The sequence below is a fragment of the Asterias amurensis genome, chromosome 6 (assembly GCF_032118995.1).
Source record: "Asterias amurensis chromosome 6, ASM3211899v1".
In the NCBI taxonomy this organism is placed as follows: Eukaryota; Metazoa; Echinodermata; class Asteroidea; order Forcipulatida; family Asteriidae; genus Asterias; species Asterias amurensis.
The window spans coordinates 22,908,818-22,935,612 of record NC_092653.1 but is presented as its reverse complement, the minus strand read 5'-3'; the positions used below and the strand labels follow the sequence as shown (position 1 = coordinate 22,935,612).

Genomic DNA, 26,795 nt, shown 5'->3' with positions numbered 1-26,795 from the left:
TAACAAAATTTAATTTAAATCACATATTAAATGTTTCTTGGAGAAAGCTATATACACTGGGGAGGGGGGGGGGGGGTATCAATGTTACCACACAATTACAAATGTTGGGGAATCTAACGAGGAATAAACAATACCAATTATGTGTTTATACAAATTTAGATGTTATAACAACAAATTTATGATGTGTAGTTAGGAAGTGCAAGTTTACCAAATAAATATATAATATATCAATATATCTAAATCACATATAAAATTAATTTTGGCCAAAACTATGAATACTGGGGGGGGGGGTATCAATGTAACCACATAATTACAAATGTTGGGGATCAAACAAGGAATTAATGATACAAAATATGCTTTATACAAATTCTGTAGTTATACCAACAAATTTATGTTGCGTAGTTAGGAAGTGTAATTTGACCAAATAAATGTAAAATATATCAAATTAAACAAAACTATATCACTTATAAATTAAATCTCGGAGAAAACTATCAATACTGGGGGGGGGGGGGGTTTCAATGTGACCACACAATTAAAAATGTGGGGAAATCAAACAGGGAATTACTATACAAAATATGCGTTTATATAAATTCTGATGTTACAATTTGTGATGTGTAGTTAGAAAATGTTTCTTTACCAAATAAATGTATAATAAATCAAATTTAACAAAAAATAAATCACATATAAAATATCTTGGAGAAAGCTGTAGATATTGGGGGGGGGGTATTTATTTAATTACACAACAACAAACGTGGGGAAAACAAAAAAGGAATTAACAGTAAAAGATTATACGTGTATACGAATGCTTATGTTATAACAACAATTATATGATGTGTAGTCAGGACGATTAAGTTTACCAAATAATTAATAATATATTTAATTTAACAAAAATATAATCACATATAAAATGACACTGGGGAGGGGGGTATAAACTTAATTACACAATTAAAAATGTATGGGATCAAACAGATAATTAACATTTATTAAGTATCCGTATTAAAAAAATACTGTGTTTTGATTTCTTATTAAACGGCGCAGCAGCGATGAGTGTTATGTGCAATCGAAATAATCCTTGCGAAAAAGCGGCCTCGTTTCTGAAAATGTATCATGTTATTACAGGAACTGGGATCAGAAAATAAAGACATTGTTATCTCAGTTGCAGTAAATTTAGTTACATTTTGTGGATGAAATAGTTAAAATTATTATGTATAAGGAATGCAATATTGTTATGTACTTTACTGAGGTGTATTTGATAGATGTTAGATAATAGATGTTAAAAATGTGTAATGGTTGGCATATACACAGGCAAAAAAGACATTATTTGCGGGTGCTAAATATGTTTATTGAATCAATCGTTTTGTGCACTCAGGTCTGCAATTTTTTACTGGTTTCGCCAACGGCAAAAGTATACTGTGTTGTCATAAAAGGGTTGTTGCAAATCGCAAAGTTAGTTTTATATACATGTACAATAAGTTCACTGCGAATACTTAATTAGTTGAATACATCAAATTTGTTACCTTAAAGTTAACCTAGTGATAGTTACTTTAATATTTGTAGACTTTATAGTATATACTTTTTACATGTTAATATAATCTAGCGTTTGTATTAGTTATTTTGTTCTACAATTAAAGTGTTTTTTAACACCCACAAACAATTCTCTATTTCTTTTTCTCTTCATGCTCATGCTAAGGTCAAAGGTCATAAGTCTCATCTCATTTAAATTTTTCATTTTTTTTTTTACCCACCCATTCTAAGGTTTAAATATTAGTTCCGAGCGATTTTTTTCAAGAGCCGCCGTAGCGCAGCGGGCTAGCTCACAGCCCCCAGAATCCTGGGGCTGTGAGCCGGGTGGGTTCAAATCCTCTCCAGGACCTTTTTACCATTAAAATAAAGAATTTTTTTAAATTCTAGTAAAAATGTGCAGGGCTTGAACCGGGGACCTTCCGCTCTGTAGTCTCTGGCCTTCACCGCTGTGCTACGAGCTGTTATGAAAATTTAACGGTTTTTGGAGTGATGAATTTACCGCATTTGGACTTAGAAAATTTTTCGCAAATTTCTCACCAAAAAGTTTTGCCTTGCTCGAGCCTTGGATTTCTAGCTGATCTGAGGGTTGACCAAGGGCCTTGGGGCTCTGAGTCGAGGGGAGGGAGTGCTATATGGCAGTCACTTGGGTTGGGCAGCTGGAGGGGCCAGAGGCTGGGAGTTTGCTGGGCAGGTAGTCAGATGGGCTTGGGGTGATGGACTAATAGCAGTCAGCTAGGGGGTTGAGTTGATTGGACTGATGAAGGCTTGGGGTGAGGGTAAGGATAGTGGCCATAGGATATGGGTTGCTGAGAAGTCAGTTAGCCATTGGGGTAAGCTTGTTGGATTTTAATGTGGGATATGGAGTAATACTCATCATGCTGGGGTTGGGTATTTCTCTATAGGTTCTTTTGGATTTAAAGGGACAAATTTCAATGTATTTTGTAGTAAAGCTATGAGTGGAAGGTTTGGAAGGCTCTTAATGGTAATAATGAATTATGGTATAATGGGTTTAAGGGACTGCTCCAAGATTTGACTAAAGGGGAATTTCAACTTGTTTTAAAGTATTGTAGGATATTGGTCGCTATTCAAACGAGTTTAAAGGTGTATGTTTTGTAGTGCGGGCTGTATTGGTCTTTAGAAGATTTTAAAGGTATTAAATGTTTTATGGTATTTTTGGTTCAAAAGACTACTCTATATGGGGGAGTTGACTTAAAGGGAAATTTCAACTTGTTTTAAAGTATTGTTGGATATTGGTCACTATTCAACGAGTTTAAAGGTGTATGTTTTGTAGTGCGGGCTGTATTGGTGTTTAGAAGATTTTAAAGGTATTAAATGTTTTATGGTATTTTTGGTTCAAAAGACTACTCTATATGGCGGAATTGACTAAAAGGGAAGTTTCAACTTGTTTTAAAGTATTGTTGGATATTGGTCACTATTCAACGAGTTTAAAGGTGTATGTTTTATAGTGAAGGGCTGTATTGGTGATTAGAAGATTTTAAAGGTATTAAATGTTTTATGGTATTTTTGGTTCAAAAGACTACTCTATATGGCGGAATTGACTAAAAGGGAAGTTTCAACTTGTTTTAAAGTATTGTAGGATATTGGTCGCTATTCAACGAGTTTAAAGGTGTATGTTTTATAGTGAAGGGCTGTATTGGTGATTAGAAGATTTTAAAGGTATTTAATGATTTATGGTATTATTGGTTCAAAAGACTACTCTATAAATATGGCGGAATTGACTTAAAGGGACAGTTCAATTTATTTTAAGGATTTATTTTTACGACAAACAAATTTAAAGGCATGTTTTTTTAATGTATTCAACTCAAACTATTTTAAAGGGCCTTTTATTTTAAAAACAAATTTAAAGGTACATTTTGTGAAGTGATTATTAGGTGGTTAATAAGGTTTTTAAATGCATGAAATGTTTTATGGGTTCATAAGACTACTCGTTATGCCGGATATTGCGGAATTTACTTAAAGGGACAGTTCAAGCTATTTTAAAGGAGTTTTTTACAATAAACAAACTTAAAGGCATGTTTTTAAATGTATTCAGTGGATTATTGTAATGTGGGTTTATGAGACTACTATTTATGGTTGATTTGACTTAAAGGAGAAGTTAAAACTATTTTAAAGTGCCTTTTACTTTAAAAACAAATTTAAAGGTACATTTTGTATAGTAAAGTGATTATTGGGTGGTTCAGAAGGTTTTTAAATGTACTAAATGATTTATGGTTTTATGGGATCATATGACTACTCAATATGGCGGCATTGACTTAAAGGGACAGTTCAAATTGTTTTAAAGGAGTTTTTTTTACAATAAACAAATTTAAAGGCATAAATAAGTTTTTTAAACGAGAATTTCAAACATTTTAAAGGACCTTTCACTTTTAAAACAAATTTAAAGGTATTATTTTAGTGAATTGTTTTGGGTAGGGTCAAAATGAGTTTTCTTAAAATAAAGAACTGTTTTTCTTTGTACTGCGTATAACAAAACTATATTACATTACTTGCACATACAATAAGGAATTCAAGACATATTTCTTCTGCTAAATTTATAGAATCATTTTATTTGACTCAATACTATATATATAATCAATAATACAAATTTACCATTATTAGTATAGGAACAATAAATTTACTGTAATTGAACGAGCCTTATTGCTTACAATGTTCTTTGAGTAACGTTAAACTACACTGCTTAACGGTTTTGCCCACTAATAGTTAGACACACATTTTGTAGACTTTTGAATTCCTTTTTTTTCATTGAGTGAAACTTCTTCTAGATATTAATTGTTTGGGATTTTTGTAAAGTACGCTTTCTTTAGAACATTCTTGAAATGAAACAAATTTTTGCTTTCTGATCTATCTGTTTTGAATCTGTGAGTTTTTCAACAGTGTAGGTGTTACTGTCAAGGAACTATACCAAAATGTAATAAAGGTTTTCTCTGTCAATTTCGGCAAATGAGCAGCGAATTAAACCACCAAGATATTCTATTTCGTGCGAAATTGAATGCTACTGAAAAGGGTAATTCGCTTTTGTTTTATGCTTAGTCATGTGTCATGTTGTATCATTCGATTAACCAAAATAATTCTTCAATTTAACAATTCATCAAAGCAGCATTGAAATTCACAGATGCTTTTTTAGACGTGTCACAAAAAGAATGACGATTCGCTAAATTGAACAGAGTGCTAAAGGAATTTGACTCGATTCAAAAATTGAATGGCCAAATTCTGAATTTGAAAAGCAGTAACAACTGGAGAGGCAAAACACCTTTAATTCAAACGCATGAAACTGAAATTGGCTGCTCACTTTCTGAATTTTACCGAGTAAACCTATATTCAAAATTTCTGTTTTCCTTCATAGTTTATGAATTTGGTTAATCAAAATGACACCTATCGTTTTGTTTATAATGCAACTCCTTAGTCTTTAAATGCTACCAATACCTTACTTGGTTCATTTATTATACTAACATGGCTATCTACATTAACGCTACCTTTTAACTAGCACAATTTACAACATACCATTTACAATAATTAACTGTGTACCAGCAATAACAAGTTCAACACTAGACCCAGGGATCGTTTTGAGGTTTCTATTTCACCTTAGAGAACATTTTCTCTAGATGAAAATGAAATGTTGCCAAGAACATTGTGAACTTTCAAGATAAGCACTTGAAACAAATTGCCTTCTTCAGTTTAGTTCGAGTTCAGTGTTTTGTCCGAACCACAGACCAGGCCATATCTCGCAGGGCATGGCCTTGAATGTTAAAGAAAACAATGGACCCTTCCCATGACATATGCTAATCACATTCACGCATGCGTACATACACTGTTGGTTGGCAAACGCCATAGAGTTGTGCTCTAAGCAGACGCGCAATCACACCCATTAGCCGTGTACAAAACAGTGCGATGTTCCCTCATTTTGCCAAACAAAACGTTAGTGCGCACGCGCTATGTGCAATTTACATATTCCATGGGAAGGGTCTATTGCATCGAGGTTACATATTGGGTACATAAAAAAGAGGTCCTCATGGTGGCTTCATTATGCCCTTGTCAATCAATGTTGACTTCTTATCTAAAAAACTTCCTTATCATCAAAGACACCTGACACCTTTAGTATATTGTCAAAGACCAGTATTGTCACTTGGTGTATCCCAACATAAGCATTAATTTAAAAAATCTGTGAAAATTTGAATTAATTATTCATCAAGTTTGTGCACAACCTTGTGTGCTTTAAGATGCCTTATAAAAGGCTTCAGTCTTTTAATATTTTAGTCAGAAGTTAACTCTTTCTCAAAAACTTTGTTACTTCAGGGGAAGCCCTTTCTCAAAGTTTTTTTTCCACAGCTCTCCATTGCTCGTTACAAAGTAAGTTTTTATGCTGGAAGTTGCAAGAAAACAAAGAAAGAAACACTCTCTTTGCACAAACTGGTGTGCTTTCAGATGCCTAATAAAAGGCTTCAGGCCTGAAGTCTTTTATTATTTGAGTAAGAACTATGTTACTTCAGAGGGAGCTGTTTCCAACAATGTTTACTCCTATCATCGGCTCCCCATTGCTAACAATTATTTTGAGTAATTAAAAATGGTGTCAAGTGCCTTTTATTAAATATATGTAAATCAATTTCAAGTTTTAATAAAAACACATAAACTTAAATTGCATCAAATTAGATTTGCCTAAATGATACGATTCAAACTTGAATGAATGAATGCCCTCAGTCAATAAAGATGTGAAATGTTCAGCAAAAATTATAAAGACAGTGGACACTATTGGTAATTGTCAAAGACCAGTCTTCTCACTTGGTGTATCTCAACATATGCATAAAACAACAAACCTGTAAAAATTTGAGCTCAATCAGTCATCGAAGTTGCGAGATAATAATGAAAGAAGAAAACACCCTTGTCACACGAAGTTGTGTGCGTATAGATGGTTGATTTGAGACCTCAAGTTCTAAATCTTAGGTCTTGAAATACAATTCTTGGAAAATTACTTCTTCTCAAAACTACGTCACTTCAGAGGGAGCTGTTTCTCACAATGTTTTATACCATCAACCTCTCCCCATTACTCGTCACCAAGAAAGGTTTTATGCTCATAATTATTTTGAGTAATTACCAACAGTGTCCACTGCCTTTTACTACCAGTTACATGGAATAGTTCGATAATTTAATAAATGGAATTTCAAACGATGACTTTTGTATAAAAACAAATGGTGTTAATCAAAACATGTTTTCAATTTTCATATCTGTAATTAATCTGAAGGGAGAACCATTCATCTGGGTTAGGCTGGTGCCTGCATGAAGTCCCCAGAATGTTGTGGCATGTGGCGTAGGGGTGGCGCTTGTATAGTGCTGCAAAAACAGCCCACTTTTTGATGTTAGTGTAAAACATGGGTAATGAAACCCACAGGTTTTGAATATACCTCTGTTCCGTAGTAAACTTCACACACCTAGTGCATTGCTGATTGGTAGATTGGTGAAATCCCCTTCTCGTTGACAGCTTGGTATCATCAACAGATGGTACACCTTCAAAATAAAAACGAATGGAACTTTGTTTACATGAAGTCAAACAAGTATTAACATTTATGACATATGAGGCCTTTATATGTCTTGAATGTACTCTGTTCAACTAGAACTCGGTAAATGAATGACCAATATGTAACAATTTTCCAATGGCCAGATTAGGTTTCAGTAATATGACCGTAGAAAAAAAAGAGAGAAATAAAACGTCTATATACGGGTTTTCGAACCCTTAAAGAAGAAAGGAATATATATAAATAAATTACATGCATAATTTTGTTTACTGCCTTGGGGTTGTTTCTTTAATTTATTTATCCCCACCCCCTTTGTTGGGGGGGGGGGTTCCCTTCCCCAACTCCTGGTTATAGGCCTACTAAATGAACTGCGATAGGTGGAACTACTAGGCTCAAGCAAAGTCTCTTTTTTTACCCATGATATATCAGCAAGAAAGTATTGCACAAATTTGACGATACTTGGATCGATATTTGAAATCATCAAATTTCAACATTTCTTAAAGAAAGCAGTAAAATAAACATTTTATTTTAAATGAAAATTTAGTTGAGGTATACTTCTTTCAGGTGTTCTGTCCAACCATGGGGTGAAAATATTTGGACCTATTAGTGACACAAACACATTTAAAGTGTCTTCTGCACATGGCAGAACATTCTCTATGTGTGCATATTTAATTAGATCGGTCCATGAGGTGACTACCTTGATCCTTAACAGTACCAGATGACCATACTCTTGAATGTGGATTCAAGCTTGAGTTGTTTGAGAAAACAACAAAACTATCATCATATTTTCACAAGCAAGGAGACAGCTGCATTCACACACGGACAGTAACCCTACACGAATTGAGAATCTATTCATGTATGAGTTGTAAATCAAAATGAAATGTTCTAGGGTAAAAATTTATTAGAAATAAAGCAATCCTTAAAATAAAACTGCTTCGGTAATTTCTCAAAAAAGTTGATTCTTTTTCCATCCACAGTTAGCAGCAACATTTGCGAATGAAACCAATCCCGAAAAATCTGAGAAACTATTCATGCATGAATTGTTTAAAATCAGAATGAAGTGTTGTAGGGTACAAAATAACAGAATTCGAAAAGCAATCCTTTGAAAAACTGTCATGGTATTCTCACAAGGAGAATACAATCAGCAGTGATGAGACAGCAGGTACCAATCACAGCTCTGGCACCAATTCACAAACGGACAGAGAAACGATTCTTGCAAATTTTGATAGTATTATGATATTCGCCCAGTGTTACGTGAAACTACCAAGTGAATATATACAAACAAATATAAATGATGAAATATTTTATGAACTAACCTTTTTTCAAGGGAAAGAACAGTTGACCTAACAGATAATGTACGTCGATGTGTGAAGCTGATCATTGTTCAGGTCTCTGCGTCATTAGGCCTCATCACTTGATCGCTAGATGTCTTCGGAGATGAAAGTTGACCTGTATCAGGCAAAAAAAGAACAATATTATGTTATAGTATTGAAACACAAGGTAAAGATAAACAACAAAAATTGTTGTGGTATTTTCACAAGAATGTTATCCATCCTCGTTTAGCAGCACGGAGACATGGACAACAACTCTCTGAAATCTGAGAAACTATTCATGCGTGAATACATGTTTAAAAACAGAATGAAATGTTGTAGGGTAAAAACAAAAACAGAATTCGAAAAGCAATCCTTTAAACAAGAAAAGGCGTGTTTAAAGGCAGTGGACACTATAGGTAATTATTCAAAATAACTGTTAGCATAAAACCTTCCTTGATTACAAGCAATGGGAGAGGTTGATAGTATAAAACTTTGTGAGAAACAGCTCCCTATGAAGTGACGTAGTTTTCAAGAAAGATGTAATTTTCCATTAATTTGATTTCCAGACCTCATATTTAGCATTTGAGGTCTCGAAATCAAGCATCTGAAAGCACACAACTTTGTGTGACCTTGGTGCGACAAGGGTGTTTTTTCTTTCATTAATATCTTGCAACTTCAACGACCAATTGAGCTCAAATGTTCACAGGTTTGTTATATCATGCGTGTTGATCGTTACACCAACTGTGAAGACTAGTCTCTGACAATTATCAATAGTGTCCAGTGTCTTTTATAAACGCAAATGCCCTGCTAGCCGGTCTGTTTCTTGACATTTGACACATGTAGAACAGTGTTGGGTTTTTTTCCCACAAATAATCTTAGCCAGTGTTGTGCAATGTTGTGCTGCGGTCACTCTGCCATGTAGGTGGGAAAGACCAATGGGTGAAAACACTCATACACACAACAACCACCCCCCCCCACACTTCTAAGCTTTCTGCATTACATTTGTTTTTAAAGGAGATTTAATCATTGTCGAAGTGGGTAGAGTAGAAGGCTGGGAAAACAGAGTGGGGAAGGATAGGTGAGAAGGTGTGAGGGAAGTATGGTGGGCAGGTAACATTCCTTTTGTTTTATTCATAATGATCCTAAAAGTTTGGCCTAGAGTCCCAAAGCAATAGGCTTTTCGGGGATCCCAAGACCAATCCACAATTAAAGACCAATCCACAAACCAAGTTTGGAGTTGATATGACAAGTCCTTCTCTAGATACTGCTCAGACAACATTTCTTTTGTTTTATTCATAATGATCCTAAAAGTTTGGCCTAGGGTCCAAAAGCAATAGGCTTCTCGGGGATCCCAAGACCAATCCACAATTAAAGACCAATCCACAAACCAAGTTTGGAGTTGATATTACAAGTACCTCTCGAGATATTGCTCAGACAACATTTCTTTTGTTTTAGTCATAATGACCTAAAAGTTTGGCCTAGGGTCCAAAAGCAATAGGCTTCTTGGGTGGGGGGGGGGATCCACAGACCAATCAAAAAGAAAGACCAATCCACAAACCAAGTTTGGAGTTGATACTACAAGTACTTCTTGAAATATTGCTCAGATAACATTTACTTTGTTTTAGCCATGACAAATTTGTTGGCCTATAGTCCAATATAAGGACAGACCAGGGGAGGGGGGGGGGGGTTCACAAGACCAACCCACATTAACAGTTTTGAGTCCTTCTAAGTTATAACCTGTACACCTGTCCTAATGCATGCACGCGAGCACACACAAATCACAACACCACAACACCAAACACCATGCACACACACACGGAAGGACATGTTTCAAACAGTATGCCCCTTCAATGGCTTTGCTTCCCCAGGAAATAAAAAACTGTCATGGTATTTTCACAAGGAAGGAGAATGCACCTAGCATAGAGGAGACAACATGTACCTACCCCATCTCTGGCACCAATTGACAAACAGACACCAACCCTCAGATATCAAACAAAACAGTTCTTGTGATTTACAATAGTACCTATCAAGATATCGTCCAAGCTTAGGCAGGACTACCAAAAGAAATTATAATAAAAAACAAAACCGATGAAATATTTTTAAAACTAACCTTTTTTAAGGAATAGAGAGCAGTTCATTTACCAGACAATGTACAACGAAGTTTGAAGCTAATCATTTTAAAGTGTGCCTCAGCATCATTATGTCTCATCACTTGATGGCTAGATGTCTTCGAAGATGAAAGTTGACCTGTACCATGCAAAAAAAGAACAATAATATGTTGTAGTAATGAAATACCAGGGTAAAGTAGTTTGAGAAAAACATTAAAACTGTTGTGGTATTTTTACAAGAATGTCATCCATCCTTGCTTCACAGCGAGGAGCTGCCTTCACAGCGAGGAGACACAGACAACATATCTCAGAAATCTGAGAAACTATTTTTCTATCAGTTGTTAATAACAATGATGTGTTTAGGGTCAAACAAATTCAGAGTATAACTTGAAAAGCAATTCTTTCAAAAAACTGTCAATGGTATTTTCACAAGAAGGCTGCCTTTTTTGGCCATCAACAGTTGAAGCAGCATTGAGGAATGCCACCAATCCCTCCAAAATCTGAGAAACTATTTTGTTTAAATTTAGAATGAAATGTTGTAGGGTAAAAAGTAACAGATATCGAAAAGCAATCCTTTAAAAAAGACTGTCATGGTATTTTCACAAAGAGAATGCAACTAGCAGTGAGGAGACAGCGGGTACCAACAACAGCTCTGGCACCATATACATGTAATAGATGTTACCTCTGGCACCAATTCACAAACAGACACTAACCCTCAGATATAAGAGAAATAGTATCGTGATATCCTCCAAGCTTAGGTGGAACAACCAAAAGAAATTTTACTAAAAAAATATAATTGATGAACTATTTTATGAACTAACCTTTTTTGAAGGGAGAGAACATTTCATTGTTTGCAGCTAATCATTTTTCACGGTTTCAGCATAATTATGTCTCATCACTTGATGGCTAGATGTCTTCGGAGATGAAAGTCTACTGTATTATCCAAACAAAGAATAATTACGTAACAATTTTGATTAAAGACACACAAGGGAGAGTAGGTTGAGAAACAGCAGCGGCATTTGTGAATGACGCCGACACTCAAAATTATGAGAAACTATTCATGCATTGATTGTTTAAAATCAGAATGAAATGCTGTGGGCTGAAAACTAACAAAAATGCAAAAAGCAATCCTTTTAGAAAACTGTCATGGTATTTTCACACGGAGAACCCAATAAGCAGTGAGGAGACAGCGGGTACCAACAACAGCTCTGGCACCAGTTCACAAACAGACACCAGCCATCAGATATAAGAAAAATAATTCTTGCAATTTTCAACAATATCTTGATATCGCTTAAGCTTAAGTTGGGCTACCATAAGAAATAATAATATATAAAATAAATGATTAAATCTTTTATGAACTAACCTTTTTTTAAGGGAGAGAGCAGTTCATTTTACCAGAAACTGTACATCGAAGTTTGAAGCTAATCATTATTCAGGTCTCAGCATCATTTGGTCTCAACACTTGATGGCTGGATCTCTTTGGAGATGAAAGACAATGCTATAGTTAGCTTTAACAAGTAAAGAAACACAAGCTCAAGTAGTTTGAGATAACAACAAAACTGTTTGGGTATTTTCACAAGAACGTTTACTTTTTGTCCATCCACATACAGCAGCTAGCAGCAGCACTCTTGAATGACACCAACCCCTTAAAAATCTGAGAAAACTATTCTTGCATGAATTGTTTTGGGGTGAAAATTCAAAGAATTCAAAAAGATTTTCACAAGGAGAACGCAATTACCAGTGAGAAGACAGCGGGTACCAGCCACATCTCTGGCACCAGCTCAAACGGACACCAGCCCCAGAAATAAGAGAAACAATTCTTTCGATTTAAAAAACAAAATATTGTGATATCGCCCAAGCTTAGGTTGGACTACCTTAAGAAATTATGATACCCAAAATAAATGATAAAATCTTTTATTAACTAACCTGGGAGAGAGCGGTTCATTTACCAGATACTGCACATCGATGTCTGAAGCTTATCATTTTTCAGGTCTCAGCATCATTAGGTCTCATCAGTTCAAGGCTGGATCTCTCGTAGATGAAAGTTGTTCTGTATCATGCAAACAAAGACTATACAATTATGTAGTTACCTTAACAAGTTATGAAACACAAGCTCAAGTAGTTAAAGACAACAACAAAACTGTCATGGTAAATTCACAAGAATGTTTAGCAGGGAGGGACAGCAGCATTCTTACACAGACAACAAGCCTCAGAAATCTTAGAAACTATTTATGTGACAAGAGTTTTACGGGAAAAATTATCAGAATATTATTTTGAAAGCAATCCTTTTCAAAAAACTTTTTGTTTTTACTTTTTTGTCCACCAACAGTAAGCAGCTAGCAGCAGCACTCTTGAATGACATCAACCCCTTCAAAATCTGAGAAACTATTCATGCATGAATTGTTTAAACTCAGATTGAGATGTTGTGGGGTGAAAAATGACAGAATTCGAAAAGCAATCCTTTAAAAGCAGGTACCTACCACATCCCTGGCACCAGCTCACAAACAGACACCAACCCTCAGAAATAAGATATATTATAATAATATCGTGAACTTGCCCAGGCTTAGGTTGGACTACCATACGAAATTATGATCCAAAAAATAAATGATGAAATCTTTTATGAACTAACCTTTTTTAAGGAAGAGAGCAGTTCATTTACCAGATGCTGTACATCCATGTTGGAAGCTTATCATTTTTCAGGTCTCATCATCATTCGGCCTCATCATTTGATGGCTGGATCTCTTTGGAGATGAACGTCTTCCTGTATCATGCAAACAAAGAACAATACAATGCTATAGTTAGCTTAACAAGTAATGAAACACAAGCTCATAAACAAAAAACCTGTCATGGTATTTTCACAAGAATTTTTAGCCGGGAGGAGACAGCAGCATTCAACGATGGCTAAGACCTCAGACACAAAGCAGTGTATGAATCTTACCATGATTGACCATTCTTAATGGTCACGACTACTTTGGTGCAACCAGTTGTGTCGCTCACGACATCATAATTTACTTACAAAACACAATCAGACATCAGTGACACAATCCTCCAATCCTTCAATTCAGTTTGCTTGAATGTTTCTTGATTTGCTCCTGTTTCAAACATTGCCACAATGCATCTTAAGAATTAATAAAAAATAAGTTGCGACTAGTATCATTGTTGTGACTATTTAAAGTGCGACAAGTCGAGTAGTAACTTCACTACTTTCTGCCGATCAGGTCTTGCATTAGGTGTTTTAACCGTGCTGTTTGTTTCAACAGCCATAGTTTGTCGAGAATTTGGCGACAGAGTAGACTGTAAACAAATTAAATACATAAGTAGTTCAGATTGTTTCTGCTATTTCACCATTCCTTGTTGTTGGTTATTGAACCTCAAATAATGATACCCCGTTATAGTACAAGAAGATTAGAAGAATTTCTTATGGAATTGAAAGTCTCAGTTGTCCTGAATGTGACTTGGCAACAGAGGGCGCCATCACTATTGCGCAATTTGGCCGTTACGCAAAAAGTTGCGGGTGCATTAAATCGTGAGACCAGGCTTGTGAAGTTGTGCATGACAAACTTCGGATGTGCATGCATAATGAGTATATAAAAGCAAACTTGAATAGTTATTGACATAAAATTATTTAAATTGATCAAGGAACTTGAACAAGTAAATTGCCTTAAGATTCATATACCAGTGAAAGTAGTACGACAAGTTGCCCTGCAATTCAATCATTACTTGGCTACACAGAATGATTGAAAAGTTGGTAATTGGAAAGCGAAGTGTGTGTAGGGATCATCAAACATGTTTGTTGGTTTGTTGAGTTGAGATGATCTTCCCGTCATGCCCATAACTCGGCAAACTCCCACAACAAGAAATAGGGGATATTATAATCAATTTGTTTTTGGAAGAGATAATCTTGAATTTAATGTAGAAGTAGAATCATGATAAACTAAGTGTACAAATTGTGCAGACTATTCCCTCTCATCACAGGAATAACTAACAATGTTGTCATGGTTGTGATGATGATTGTGCCTATAAATTGTATGTCCGTCAGATACTCTTGCCATGCCGTTACTAATAATACTAATGTATCGTAGGAGGTCCTGTGTTTTCGAGGTGTCCCTAAAATCGTGGCAAATCTTTTACCTCTCTGTGCGCGATGTAAACCGTCCCTAGATTAAAATTGTGCAGTTTTATTTGCCAGGCAAAGAGTCTCCTCTCCCTTGACCAAAACTTAGGAACACGTAAGGCTCCACTGGTTATTTGCACTTGTAAATGCAAAAAGTTTGGTATTTTAGGCATTTCTACAAGGTTCAAAATATGTCATACATGTAATGTTGAGGCCATTGCCCACCGAAAAAGTTTCATCAAACACTATTTCAATTCACAGTTCATGATGATCAAATCATGTGACTGAATATTTTGCTGAGCATTCTGGAAAAAAAATACATGCCCTTTATATATCATTTTCTAATATTTTTGGAGATTTTTATTTTTTAACCCTCGTATCAATATTATTATTAAAAGGGGGTATCAGCTTGTTGATTAAATTATCACTGTTTATTTATACGCTTTAATATTATAAATATTAAGGGAAAAAATATATAAAAATAAATAAACATCAGGGTTGAAAGCCAGTAATTATTCACACTTTTAATTATTATTTTTTGCAAGTTACCATGGTAATTTTTAAAATTTAATTAAAAAAATATCTTGAATAAAATGAAGACAACTGCTGGCTAATAGAGTCATACACAGAGTCTCAAAGAACACTTGTAGACACTGCAGATGCTTCTTCCATGTATGGCTTTACTTTCTTGTTTGCCGTGAAAACAGGAAAAACTCAAAACAAATGGGGCCAGTTCAGTTGAAGAAGTCATCGAAGATCGGTGTGTGGTGTGAACATTTCAATGTCCATCAAGTTTTAATATATGTTTGCATACTTCATATTAACAAATGAAGATAATTAGGGCATCGGTTCATATATGGCATCATTATTTTTTTCCCAATTCAAAGAAAAGGGCATAATACCGTGAAAATTGCTGTGGAGAGGAGGATACATCATACACGCTGATGTATTGTGTCACTGTGGCGCTCTAAATGTGTCAAAACACGCATTGGAAATCACCACATTTTCAATCATTTTAAACATCTTAACAACTTTAAAGTATTCTATGTGATCACCAACACTAAGGTATTTGTTTGAAACAGTTCGTGTGCCCATATTCAGTCTGAATAACACAGAAAATATGGAATAATTACCTTGAAATGTTGACCACATCTTCCACCTCGATATTCACCGGACACATGTACAGAACACCACACACGCGCCAGAAATTGAATGCACAGCTTGGCCTCTTCAGGTAGAAAGAGGGCGCTCTCTTTTTCGGGAGGCCCTTTTCGAAACTAAGGCGACAGTTTTGACATTTTTGAGCATGCTTCTCTAACCCAATGCCATTCCTTGCCCGCTCAACTCACAAATGAGATTAAAGTAACAACGCCATATGCCACCACCAACCCAAACATAATTATATATATTTCCTCCGCCAAAAAGATAATTATTGGCTTAACATAATTCGTATCACCACCCGAACAAACATTATATGCAATTGACCAAGTTCTTTGATCTCATTCTCAACTCCCTCGAAGTGGTGAGAGGGAAAGACAGATAAATAGAACACATTTTCTAAGGTTGCTTCTCTTTACTTGTTTTTATTTATCTATGCTGAAAGTGCAGTGATCTTTCTTTCAACAAAGACTATACCCCCCCCCCCCCTTCCCCACCAATTATCGAGCCCCTTTGTGAATGCGCAGTGACACGGTTCAGTGATTATTACCCATTAGTTTGATAAATTTCATCTCTAAAATGGCTTTGTTTTTATTTCAACAGTATTGTTCAGACCCTTAAACCATCATTTGAAGGATAATCTACCATTAGGAAGCGGTCAACAGTATAATGGCTTTGTTTATTTTTCGATTACTGACCAGACCCTAAAACTGTGTTTTGAAAGCTCATTTTTACCTTTTGGAAGTGGTTGTTGTAACAAACAGCGGTTAGCGATGGCTACGGTAGCACTGGTACTTATTGCAATACTTGCAGGTAAGTTAAATAATACATCAGTTTCTATAATTTATACATCTGCAAAACATTAAATATTTTACCCGGCCGTGTTGTAAACAGTGTTTCATTAATTTTCATTAGAAGTGTACAGTACACAGCTGCCACCTGCTGCAGTACCTGCGGGAAGTAAAATGATAGTTTTGTAAATAGTAGGCCGAGTAAGTTTCCTGGCCGTGTAAACTTATATCAACATCTTGGCTTGTAAAAAACATCTGTCAGTATAGTAATGTACAGAAGCATTGATACTTGTTGCCGCACTTGCCGGTAAATAAAATAATTTACACATTCATGAAAAACTATAAAACTATAAAATCGGGTCACTCGGTGCAAAAATGTTGTATGTGGCATTATTGTTATAATATCCCATTTCTGTTAGTTAGTTGTTAATTAATTATCATAATTATTATTTAATATTGCACACATACACGTAGAGCCAGTCAAACTCTTGATTTCACGTATACCATGATGATCAATTTGCGATTCACTGCACCTGTACGCTGCTTATACAATTATTGTATTACCAATTATATAAAAGTTTGCAAAATAACAAATTTACACGTGTATTTGTATATAATAACACTTGAATCAATTGTTGTAAATTGCTCTTATTATTTGACCACATCTGAACGCACAACAACGTTGTTATAAGGTAATTCAGTACAATTAATTATCAAAGTCAACAATAAAAGTATACAACTCTTGTGGTTTCATTCAGACAATCCAGACTGTGTCTTACAGTCATAAGTGTGAGATGTGTTCGAGATTAAAACCACTAGAATGTATAAACATGGGTAGTTCAATCTCGAACGCTATATCTGTCCATATCTGTGAACTCTCTTGATCGTGAGTAAAGAACTCGAAAAATTTATCATTGATGCATCGGCTAAACCATAGTTTATTAGAAACCAATCGAACGTTATTATTCAGCTATCAGGCAGTAACCATTGTGTCTGCACCTAATGAAAAATTAAGTAACCTCTGCAATTCTGTTTTTTTTTTCCCCTTTTTCCCCCACCAATAAGACATCAGGCTTGTTTTGCTTGGCCTTCAAAAAAATTTATATAAGCAGTTGAAAACAAACATACGCGTGGCAGTTGTGATAGGCATAGGCTGCCTGTTATGACCAGCCTTTATTTTTAATCAGTACCGCTAGATGAAAGAGACTCGTATACCCGACACGCGCCATGGACTTTCTGCGAACCGTCTTGCTCTTTCTCATAACTATTCATGCAGGTAAGAACATTAACTTTAAAGCCATTACATATTATGGTAGTTGCAAATGATCTAACGTACAAATGTGCAATTTCCAAACTTATATGCTCAACCGATGTGTTGGAATGCGGATGGATGAATTTGGAAAATGCGTGCATCACCAAGGTGAGAAAAAATATATCACGAACTTGAATATGCAGTACCACTGTTAGGCTATATACAAGGCAGATAAACAAAATTGAGGACATTTTTTAAAAGGCCCTGTAGTGCCTTTGTCCAGTGCACTGGACCCTTTGGTAGCTTTCAAAGACCAGTATTCTCTCTTGGTGTATCTAAATAATATGCATACACTATAAACCTGTAAAATTTTGACTCAATATTTGGTCGTCAAAGTTGCGAGAGAATAATGGAAGAAAAAAAAAACACCCTTGTCACACAAGTTGTGTGCTTTCAGATGCCTTGAGTTCGAGACCAAAGCTGAGATGTCGAATTCAATTCAAATATTTTAGTGAGAAAAAGATGTCTTTCACAAAAACTCAGTAACAAAAGTAAGCAATGTGGTTAAAATATTAGCCATGACGTCATCAATAAAAGGATAAGGGCCGAGCAACACTCAAGAGCAGTATAGGCATCAAAGTGAGTTTTTTTAATTATAGAATCGCTCGATTGATTTTATCATAGATAAATGTAGATGTATAAAACGTGTGATCTATGTGATCATTTAAAAAGGTGGTTTAGTTTTTAAGATGTCGCCGAAAATCCGGAGCGAATTATGTCCACCTAGGAAGAATACAAAACCATTAGGGATACGCGATCTGGGGATTGCGTATATAATATTCAAATTTAAGGACATAAAAACTAATATCTTTTTACATGACCAAGTTACTTTAAAATGAAACTTCTCTACAATGTTTTGTATTATCGGAAGCTGCTGTATATTTGAACGAACCATTTTGTTATTAAAAAGAGAAAAAATCCAACCATGTTATAAACGCTTTTCTAGCAAAAGCGCCAAATCCAAACGCGTTGTGTTCCTTCAACTATACATTTATTATGATACTAAAGTAAATTCAACACAGCTGTTTTCGTTTTACAAATTTAACTTGTTTACCTTTTTAATTAGTAGTTACACTACCACCCCTTACTTCAATTCAGACACAAGACATGTGAAAACTTCAAGATATCGTCAGAGCAGCATAATCTTAATTGGAAGCTCTAATACAAGTTTTATTTCTAACCAGCCGTCTGTTGAAAACGGAACAAAGCTATCGGGACCATCCCTTTATTTAATAACTATTTTACAACGTAGGTCCAAAAACACCAGAACAGAAAATTAGTATGGAAAATGGGGCCAATTTTAATTTTGGGATCTAATTAAAGGCAGTGGACACTATTGGTAATTACTCAAAATAACTCTTAGCATAAAACCTTTCTTGGTGACGAGTAAAGGGGAGAGGTTGACGGTATAAAACATTGTTAGAAACGGCTCCCTCTGAAGTGCCATAGTTTTCGAGAAAGAAGTAATTTTCCACGAATTTGATTTCGAGACCTCAAGTTACTTGAGGTCTCGAAATCAACCATCTAAACGCACACAACTTCGTGTGACAAGGGTGTTTTTTTCTTTCATTATTATCTCGCAAGTTTGATGACCGATTGAGCTCAAATTTTCACAGGTTTGTTATTTTATGCATATGTTGAGATATACCAACTGTGAAGGCTAGTCTTTGACAATTACCAATAGTATCCACTGCCTTTAAGCGTTATTTTTAGCTACCCTTCGCTTCTGCACCTATTCAAAATCGCTAATGAGATGTTCAGCTTCAGTTTCCCCTGTGTCTAATTCTTAAGCCAACCAGGCTGGTGTTTATTGGCCTTCAGTTAAAACTTGTTGAACACAGAAACCTCATGCTTAGCAAAAAATTATGCTACCAGCCAGAATACCGTACTTTTTCCCATTGATGCACATGGTACCTCCTTTAATTCTTACTTAGCAAGACATTTTCAAAGCACAATTTTCTGCTAGCAGCATTATGTGTTTGGCCAGCATATTAATTTATAAGGTGTTATTTTTAGCTACCCTTCGCTTCTGCACCTAATCGAAATCGCTAATGAAACGTTCTGCTTCAGTTTGCCCGTGGCTCATTCTTAACAATAGGCAACCAGGCTGTAGCTGGTCTTAATTGGCCTTCAGTAAAACTTGTTGAACGCAGAAACCTCATGCTTAGCAACAAATTATGTTACCAGCCAGAATACCGTACTTTTTTCATTGCTGCAACTGGTACCTCCTTTATTTCTTACTTAGCAAAGACATTTTCAAAGCAGAATTTTCTGCTAGCAGCTTTATGTATTTGGCCAGCATATTAATTTATAAGGTGTTATTTTTAGCTAACCGTCTCTTCTGCATCTATTCAAAATCGCCGATGAAATTTTCTGCTTCAGTTTGCCCGTGGCTAATGCTTTAGAAGACAAATTATAAAAGGGGGAAGGGGGGGGGGGGGGTAGGGGGTGGGTTAGGTTGTAGTTAGTATGTTAAGCCGGCAACAAAGTACTTAACTTCCTCTTTTAGAAAGAAATAAAAAATGTAAAAGCACGACTCATCAGGTGCAGTATGCTTTGAGGAATGGCAGGTTTCGTCTCAGTGAGACTGCACGACCTGCCTGTTAAGTATTTTATAATAAATTTACTCGGTAATGGAGGGGGGAGGGTTGGAATAAACTGTTGTTAAGTGAACATAAATTGTGAAAAATACAACGAACGCCAACAAATGTTTGAAAACCAATAACCTTTTGGAAGTGGTTGTTGTAACAAACAGCGGTAAGCGATGGCTACGGTAGCACTGGTACTTATTGCAATACTTGCAGGTAAGTTAAATAATACATCAGTTTCTATAATTTATACATCTGCAAAACTTTAAATGCTTTACCCGGCCGTGTTGTAAACAGTGTTTCATTAATTTTCATTAGAAGTGTACAGTACACAGCTGCCACCTGCTACAGTACCTGCGGGAAGTGAAATGATATAGTTTTGTAAATAGTAGGCCGAGTAAGTTTCCTGGCCGTGTAAACTTATACCAACATCTTGGCTTGTAAAAAACATCTGTCAGTATAGTAATGTACAGAAGCATTGATACTTGTTGCCGCACTTGCCGGTAAATAAAATAATTTACACATTCATGAAAAACTATAATGCGTTTCCTGTCAGAATATAACAGCATTTCATATTTCTACTGGCACTAATTGTTTGCAAAATTATTGTGTAGTTAGAGTAAACAATGTATACATCTGAATAACTTTAGATGCTTTTGCCGGTTTCAGATGCAATTGTGTCCGCCATGCAATACTGTCCGCTCCGGACACTTTTGCACTATGCAATCCTGTCCGGGGCTATGCAAAAACCATCCAGTGACTTTACATGTATGTGCGCGCGTAAGCGAGCGTGCATGCACTGAACCTACGTATAGCAACATGAATATTCACTTTGCAGCGAATACCCAACGGCCGAACATTTCCCATGTCATTTATGACATGCACTTGGCTTGTAAAAAAAACGGCGAACGTGTTCCGTCGACCAAGGGCGTTAAATTACTGCAAGTAAGGTTTTGCACGGGGCGGACACAACTGCATATGCAAATGTGTCCGGGCGGACACAATTGCATTATGCAGCAGCGTCCGGGCAGACACGATTGCAAATGCAAACCGTCAGGCGGACATTTTTGCATATGCAATAATGTCCTCCGGATAGTATTGCATAGAAGACATAATTACATGCGACACCGGCCTTTTGTTAACGGTTTTTTTTTACTTTCCAGAAGTAATTATGTACTGCATTTGTAATACTTGCGGGAAATTGTTTGCATCTCTCTGAATAACTTTAAATGCGTTGCCCGGCCGTGTATTAATAATAATGCACCTATAACCGGCACTAATGTTGCAATATTTGCGGGTAAATTAAGACAATTTGTGACATCTGAATAACTCAAAATGCTTTACCTGCCCGTGATGTCAATAGATGTTTTGTTACACGAAATGAAATTTTGGGAACTGTCGGCGAACTGTTCTTCTGTTCTACTCCACGTGATTTTTCAAAACACCGACATTTTTTTAAAGCTATTTTATTTTGTTTAACACTGTTTCCAAGCAATCTTGTTTGCAGTTGTCAATGGATCACCAAAGACGTGCTATTTCGTGCAAGAGCCGAACCATGCAGGCAAACTCCACTGGGTGATGCCGGGCAGTCATGAGGAACGCTGCTCCTGTGCCGTTATATTACCAGCGGGGCTAAATAAAATGGCACCCAAGAGACTAATCAAACCCTACCGCACCGATCACCCACTGTTTACTGACGAAGTTAAGATGATTCACGACTATTTTAATTGCCACTGTGAGTATTCAACAGCCAATAAAACAGCAATTCGGTTTGGTACCAAAACAAAATGTAAAAAGACTATACATGAGTGTGCAGATTAGTTAATTTACTAAAAAGCTTTAAAGGTGCATTCAACCAAAGCTTTTAAGGCAACAATACTTCTTTACCTTAATATCATTTTGCTTCCTCAAAAAGGGGCATTTTATAGTTTATCTCTACTTACTATGTTTATGTCATCAGTAGACACGTTTTTGTTGTAGTTGTTGTTGTTGTTGTTGTGGTGGTGGTGGTGGCGGCGGCGGCGGTGGTGGTGCTGCTGGTGGTTTGTTGCTATATTGTGTATTATATAAGTCTATGTTTCACACATTTTTAAATTAATATTAGATGACAAACCTGCGGACTGCCAGGCCTTGCTGGATGCAGGTAATACTGAGAGTGGTGTCTACACCGTTTCGCTCCCAAACAGCCAAGAGCTTTTGGACGTCAACTGTGAAATGATTGATACAACAGGCTGGCTGGTAAGTGATTACCGAACAGAGAGACATTATTAAGTTTCGACTTCAGCAGACGCTAAATTTAAGGAAAAGTACACATTATAATACGTTTGCAATCACTCATACAGCAGCCGTGAGTATAAAGCAGTTAGAGATCATTCACTTCGAAGTAATGTGGTTATGGAACAAAAAATCAATTGTTAAACTGAGTTACTTACTGCCATAAAGGTTGTCATGAAGGCAACTTGGGGCAACCAACTGCAGTGCACGCTGCAGGACCTAGTTGGTATCACAAGAGTGTTTTTCATACAGATGCATTAATGATCCGAAGAATAATGTGTGCAATTTTATATGAGAATGGATTCTTTGAGATGTCTGGAACTTGTTGCCTGTAAAGCTGCCTCGTATGATATCTCAGATTAATTGTTGTCTACATCAAGATTAAAACGATCGAACGGTCAAAAAACAAAGGTTTACATGCCTTTACAACATAAAACACAGGAAACTGCATGATGACCCATGATGCTTCTAATCCAAAGTGAAATTTAATTGTGCTGTAAAGGTATTTCAGAGACGTCTGAATGGATCTGTGAATTTCACGCGGAACTGGAACGAGTATAAGAGAGGCTTTGGGAACCTTCAGGGGGAGTTCTGGCTTGGCAATGAAGCAGTGCGTCTTCTGACTGGTCTAGCTGAGTCTAACTGGACTATCCGTGTGGATCTCACAGATGAAACGGGCGTTGAGGGATCTTTGACGAAATCGTCATTCCGCATAGTTGGTGACGAGTACACCTTGCAAGTGGGAAGCTCTGAGCTTGGTCAAATTGGTGAGTGGGCCTACATAACAGCAATCAGCAATTTAAAGGAAAGACCGAGAAACAAGAAATGATAATCAAAATATTTGTTTTGAAAAGTTTCGGCACACCTGGGGGAGGGGACTAGATTTCTGTGGTCGGTTGCTGGACGCCATTTTCGGTCCAAAATGCAGCACAACCCAAATTCCCACATAATTATTTTCTACCTTAGACTTCTCTATCTCATACTTCCTATACCTAATACTTCCTACCTCATACCCTTTCTCTATGCCAGGGTTATGTAAGTACCTTTATATCAAGAATTCGGAAGCGACCAACTGTGGGCACGAGGAAAGTAATGTTTCCCATAGGGGGGTACTCCCCTCATGCTCCCTGAGCAATGCACGTGTGAATTTGTAGAACACGTAGGGCCGTATCGGTTTGAATTTTACCCGAGTCCCGTGAATAAGTATCACAGGCATGTATTGTTTCTTGGAGGTCACAGGACTCGGGTAAGTACTGAGTACACAATGCTAAAACAAATCGGTGTATGGGTGAAGAAAAACAAATCTTTATTCCCGATGCAAACTTGACATCTCTTATAACGTAATCGGTAGTTGACCAATAACATTTGCAATCTATCACAGGGGTATACCAAACAGAAATGACTCAAATTTGGATACATGAAGTAATATAATTATAACGCGTGTGTACTTTTCAGATCATGGGATTTGCGGCCAACGTCTCGGGATGGAAGACGGTAGCATCCCAGACTCCAACATTAGAGCGTCGAGTTTCCATACTGAAGAGACCCGGCCCCAGGATAGTTGTATTGCGAGTAATGGACGACTAAACCATCCTGGAAGTAGCGAAGGGGTTGTAGGTGGCTGGTGTCCGGCAGATAACGACCTCGGGACACCCTGGTTCCAAGTGGATTTGGAGACAACAAAGCAAGTCGAAGGTGTAATGATACAAGGGAGCACGGATCCTTGGGAACGTTTCCATGACTGGGTGACAAAATACAAAGTGGGGTACAGCAACGACACGCAAGCATGGCGTTACGTCGGCGGATCATCTTTGCAAACAGCAGAGGTAGTTTTCTAGAGGACCTTTATTTTTATTTTATTTTCTTACAAATCTCACTGGAAAATGCCCGAATAAAGATTCCTCATACAATTTGTCAGAAAGTTGACAACCTATTCCATACACTGAAACCGACGGGTTATGTATGGTTAAACAACTCGGCGCAGAACCATTGTAAAATGCATTTACCACACAAAATAATATTCCAGGCTGACACAATGCATGTACAGTGATAATTGTATTGAATGGAAAAATCTTCTCAAAAGCTGCTTCAACGAAAAAATATTGTAAAAATTATTTGCTAAAGAGTAAATCTAAATTTTAAGTTGGTATTTTGGCTATTATTATCTCACAGGTGTTTCAAGGAAATGATGATGATGTGGAAGCAGTTACAAGCATATTTCGGGAGCCCATACGTGCTCGCTATGTTCGCGTTTTACCAACTGCATACCAAGAATGGCCATCCATGCGCATCGAGCTCATTGGTTGCAAAGGTAGGGACTAAGCCTGTGCATTGCACATAATTTGATAGTCGCACCTTTTACAAGTGTTCCTCAGGGGTTTAGCTTCAGTCCACATCAAGTTATTTCCAGAAGGACATATGATTTTTTTCTTTCCATGGGTGGTTTTCGTTATTTTCTTGCAACTCTGATGGCCAACTTTTGTTTGCATATTTGGACACACAAGGGAGAATAGGTCTTTCAAACGTGTCCAGTGCCTTTAAGCACCTTACTTTAAATATTTACATAATCAAATTTTACTTTTCTCAAGGTGATGTTCTTGATTTGATCAACAACCGGCCATTCTCAACCTACGACCACGACAACGATGGTGATGCTGAAAACTGTGCTGGTCTGCTGGAGGGAGGTTGGTGGTTTGACCGTTGTTCTGGTGTCCCTTTATACAGTGGTTACCATGAGAAGGTTGTGGAAAGCAACCTGAATGGCGACTATTCGTATTACGTCAATTATTCGATTAATGAGTATCGCGGTATGCGATGGAGTACTTGGGAAGGAAGACAGATTGTGAAGAGTGAAATGAAGATGCGTCGTGAAGGTTAACCTTCTTGTACTCTTTCTTTCATTATTTCAGTTTCAATTCCATTTCAAGACATCCTTTCCATTTCAACAGATAATAGAAATAAAAAATAACAAAGAACAGTATTGAGGAGAATTGGAAATGGGGGCATAACCAGAAGGACCAAAGCTTGTGGTAGACATGCCCAGACAAGCAAAAACACAAATGGACTTAAGTGAGAGAAGGTATGATATTTAACTCAGAGATTACATACTCTATGTGAACTGGGGTCGATTTCACAAAGAGATAGGACTATTCTTTACTTAAGACTAGTCCTAGGAGATATTAAAAACGTATACGGCTAGTTCTAGTCCTTATAAGGAGATATTAAAAACGCACGGCTAGTTCTAAGTTAGGACGAGTAACTCGTCCAAAGAGATAAGACTAGTCTTAACTCTTTGAAGAGGAGTTCAACTTATAACAATACATATAGGCCTATAGGATCTTTAAATTAATTGTTTAAAGTTTTTGTGAAGAGTATATTATATATAGTAGCCTTTTAATTATATTTTAATGGATGCACCAATCAATTCTAAGTCGCACATTAACCTATGGTTTCAGGAACCGTGCAACTTTGAATCCTAGATAAATGTAGTTATTTACAATAAAACTAACAGTGGTCGCGTTTTGGAGATGTCGCCAAAACTCCGGAGCGAATAATTATGTCAACGCAGGGAGACTAATCCTATAGGAAAACACAATCCGAGAAACGTAAATGCGGTAATGCTTCTTATATTCAAAGTTTTGGGGAGAAAATGTGACATTTTGCAATACATTACACTACCTAAAGCTGTTGAACCTCTTACTATACGAAAGTTATGAAATAGTTACCAAACGTAGCTGACCCAGTTAAAACTGTAAGTGAAATATTTACTGTATTAGAGTGGATTAGATAGTTTAGGGGATTAATTAGATAGTTTAGACATCACCTGAAGCAAGAAAATTGTTAACAGAGTCGAGTGATTTCCATTAATATCTTACACGTTACAATAGCTACGTTTGAAATATTGGTATTCGTATCTTAGTGATGCCAAATACTACAAATTTGGTATTTAGCAATGCCATTCAAAGTGTAGTCTATTAAATCTTCGTCTAAATATTATTATTCTTCTAATTGTTAAAAATATTCACCAACATTTGCGTAAAATAATAGAAGCACCCTTTTGTTTTTATAATAATATAATCCAATCT

General features: G+C 36.4%; 2 protein-coding genes and 2 long non-coding RNA genes across 4 annotated transcripts; 2 read left to right on the top strand and 2 right to left on the bottom strand.

Annotated features, from left to right (window-relative positions):
- Positions 1 to 931: 931 nt before the first annotated feature.
- LOC139939059 (uncharacterized) lies at positions 932 to 11,385 on the bottom strand. The gene is made up of 4 exons (XR_011786256.1): positions 11,295 to 11,385; positions 10,476 to 10,612; positions 8,369 to 8,501; positions 932 to 7,044 (listed from the first exon to the last, which is right to left on the bottom strand). It is a non-coding gene; the product is annotated as an uncharacterized lncRNA (long non-coding RNA).
- Positions 11,386 to 11,836: 451 nt separating this feature from the next.
- Positions 11,837 to 15,752, bottom strand: LOC139939060 (uncharacterized). The gene is made up of 4 exons (XR_011786257.1): positions 15,721 to 15,752; positions 13,103 to 13,234; positions 12,400 to 12,523; positions 11,837 to 11,950 (listed from the first exon to the last, which is right to left on the bottom strand). It is a non-coding gene; the product is annotated as an uncharacterized lncRNA (long non-coding RNA).
- A 2,011-nt stretch (positions 15,753 to 17,763) lies between these two features.
- On the top strand, positions 17,764 to 23,539 carry LOC139938723 (ficolin-1-like). Its single transcript, XM_071934340.1, has 4 exons — positions 17,764 to 17,812; positions 21,944 to 22,171; positions 22,541 to 22,674; positions 23,213 to 23,539. Exons 1-4 carry the CDS (start codon positions 17,764 to 17,766, stop codon positions 23,537 to 23,539), a joined length of 738 nt encoding a protein of 245 aa, XP_071790441.1.
- A 634-nt stretch (positions 23,540 to 24,173) lies between these two features.
- LOC139938932 (lactadherin-like) lies at positions 24,174 to 25,588 on the top strand. The gene is made up of 3 exons (XM_071934605.1): positions 24,174 to 24,536; positions 24,883 to 25,021; positions 25,299 to 25,588. Exons 1-3 carry the CDS (start codon positions 24,195 to 24,197, stop codon positions 25,586 to 25,588), a joined length of 771 nt encoding a protein of 256 aa, XP_071790706.1. The 5' UTR covers positions 24,174 to 24,194.
- Positions 25,589 to 26,795: the final 1,207 nt, after the last annotated feature.

What these genes read in the sequence shown, in the direction of transcription:
- LOC139938723 (XM_071934340.1), top strand. Translation starts at nt 17,764, where the DNA reads ATGGACTTTCTGCGAACCGTCTTGCTCTTTCTCATAACTATTCATGCA. An exon ending in CGACTATTTTAATTGCCACT is followed by an intron (nt 22,172 to 22,540) that starts GTGAGTATTCAA and finishes AATTAATATTAG; the next exon opens with ATGACAAACCTGCGGACTGC. An exon ending in TTGATACAACAGGCTGGCTG is followed by an intron (nt 22,675 to 23,212) that starts GTAAGTGATTAC and finishes TGTGCTGTAAAG; the next exon opens with GTATTTCAGAGACGTCTGAA.
- LOC139938932 (XM_071934605.1), top strand. Translation starts at nt 24,195, where the DNA reads ATGGAAGACGGTAGCATCCCAGACTCCAACATTAGAGCGTCGAGTTTC. An exon ending in CATCTTTGCAAACAGCAGAG is followed by an intron (nt 24,537 to 24,882) that starts GTAGTTTTCTAG and finishes ATTATCTCACAG; the next exon opens with GTGTTTCAAGGAAATGATGA. An exon ending in CGAGCTCATTGGTTGCAAAG is followed by an intron (nt 25,022 to 25,298) that starts GTAGGGACTAAG and finishes ACTTTTCTCAAG; the next exon opens with GTGATGTTCTTGATTTGATC.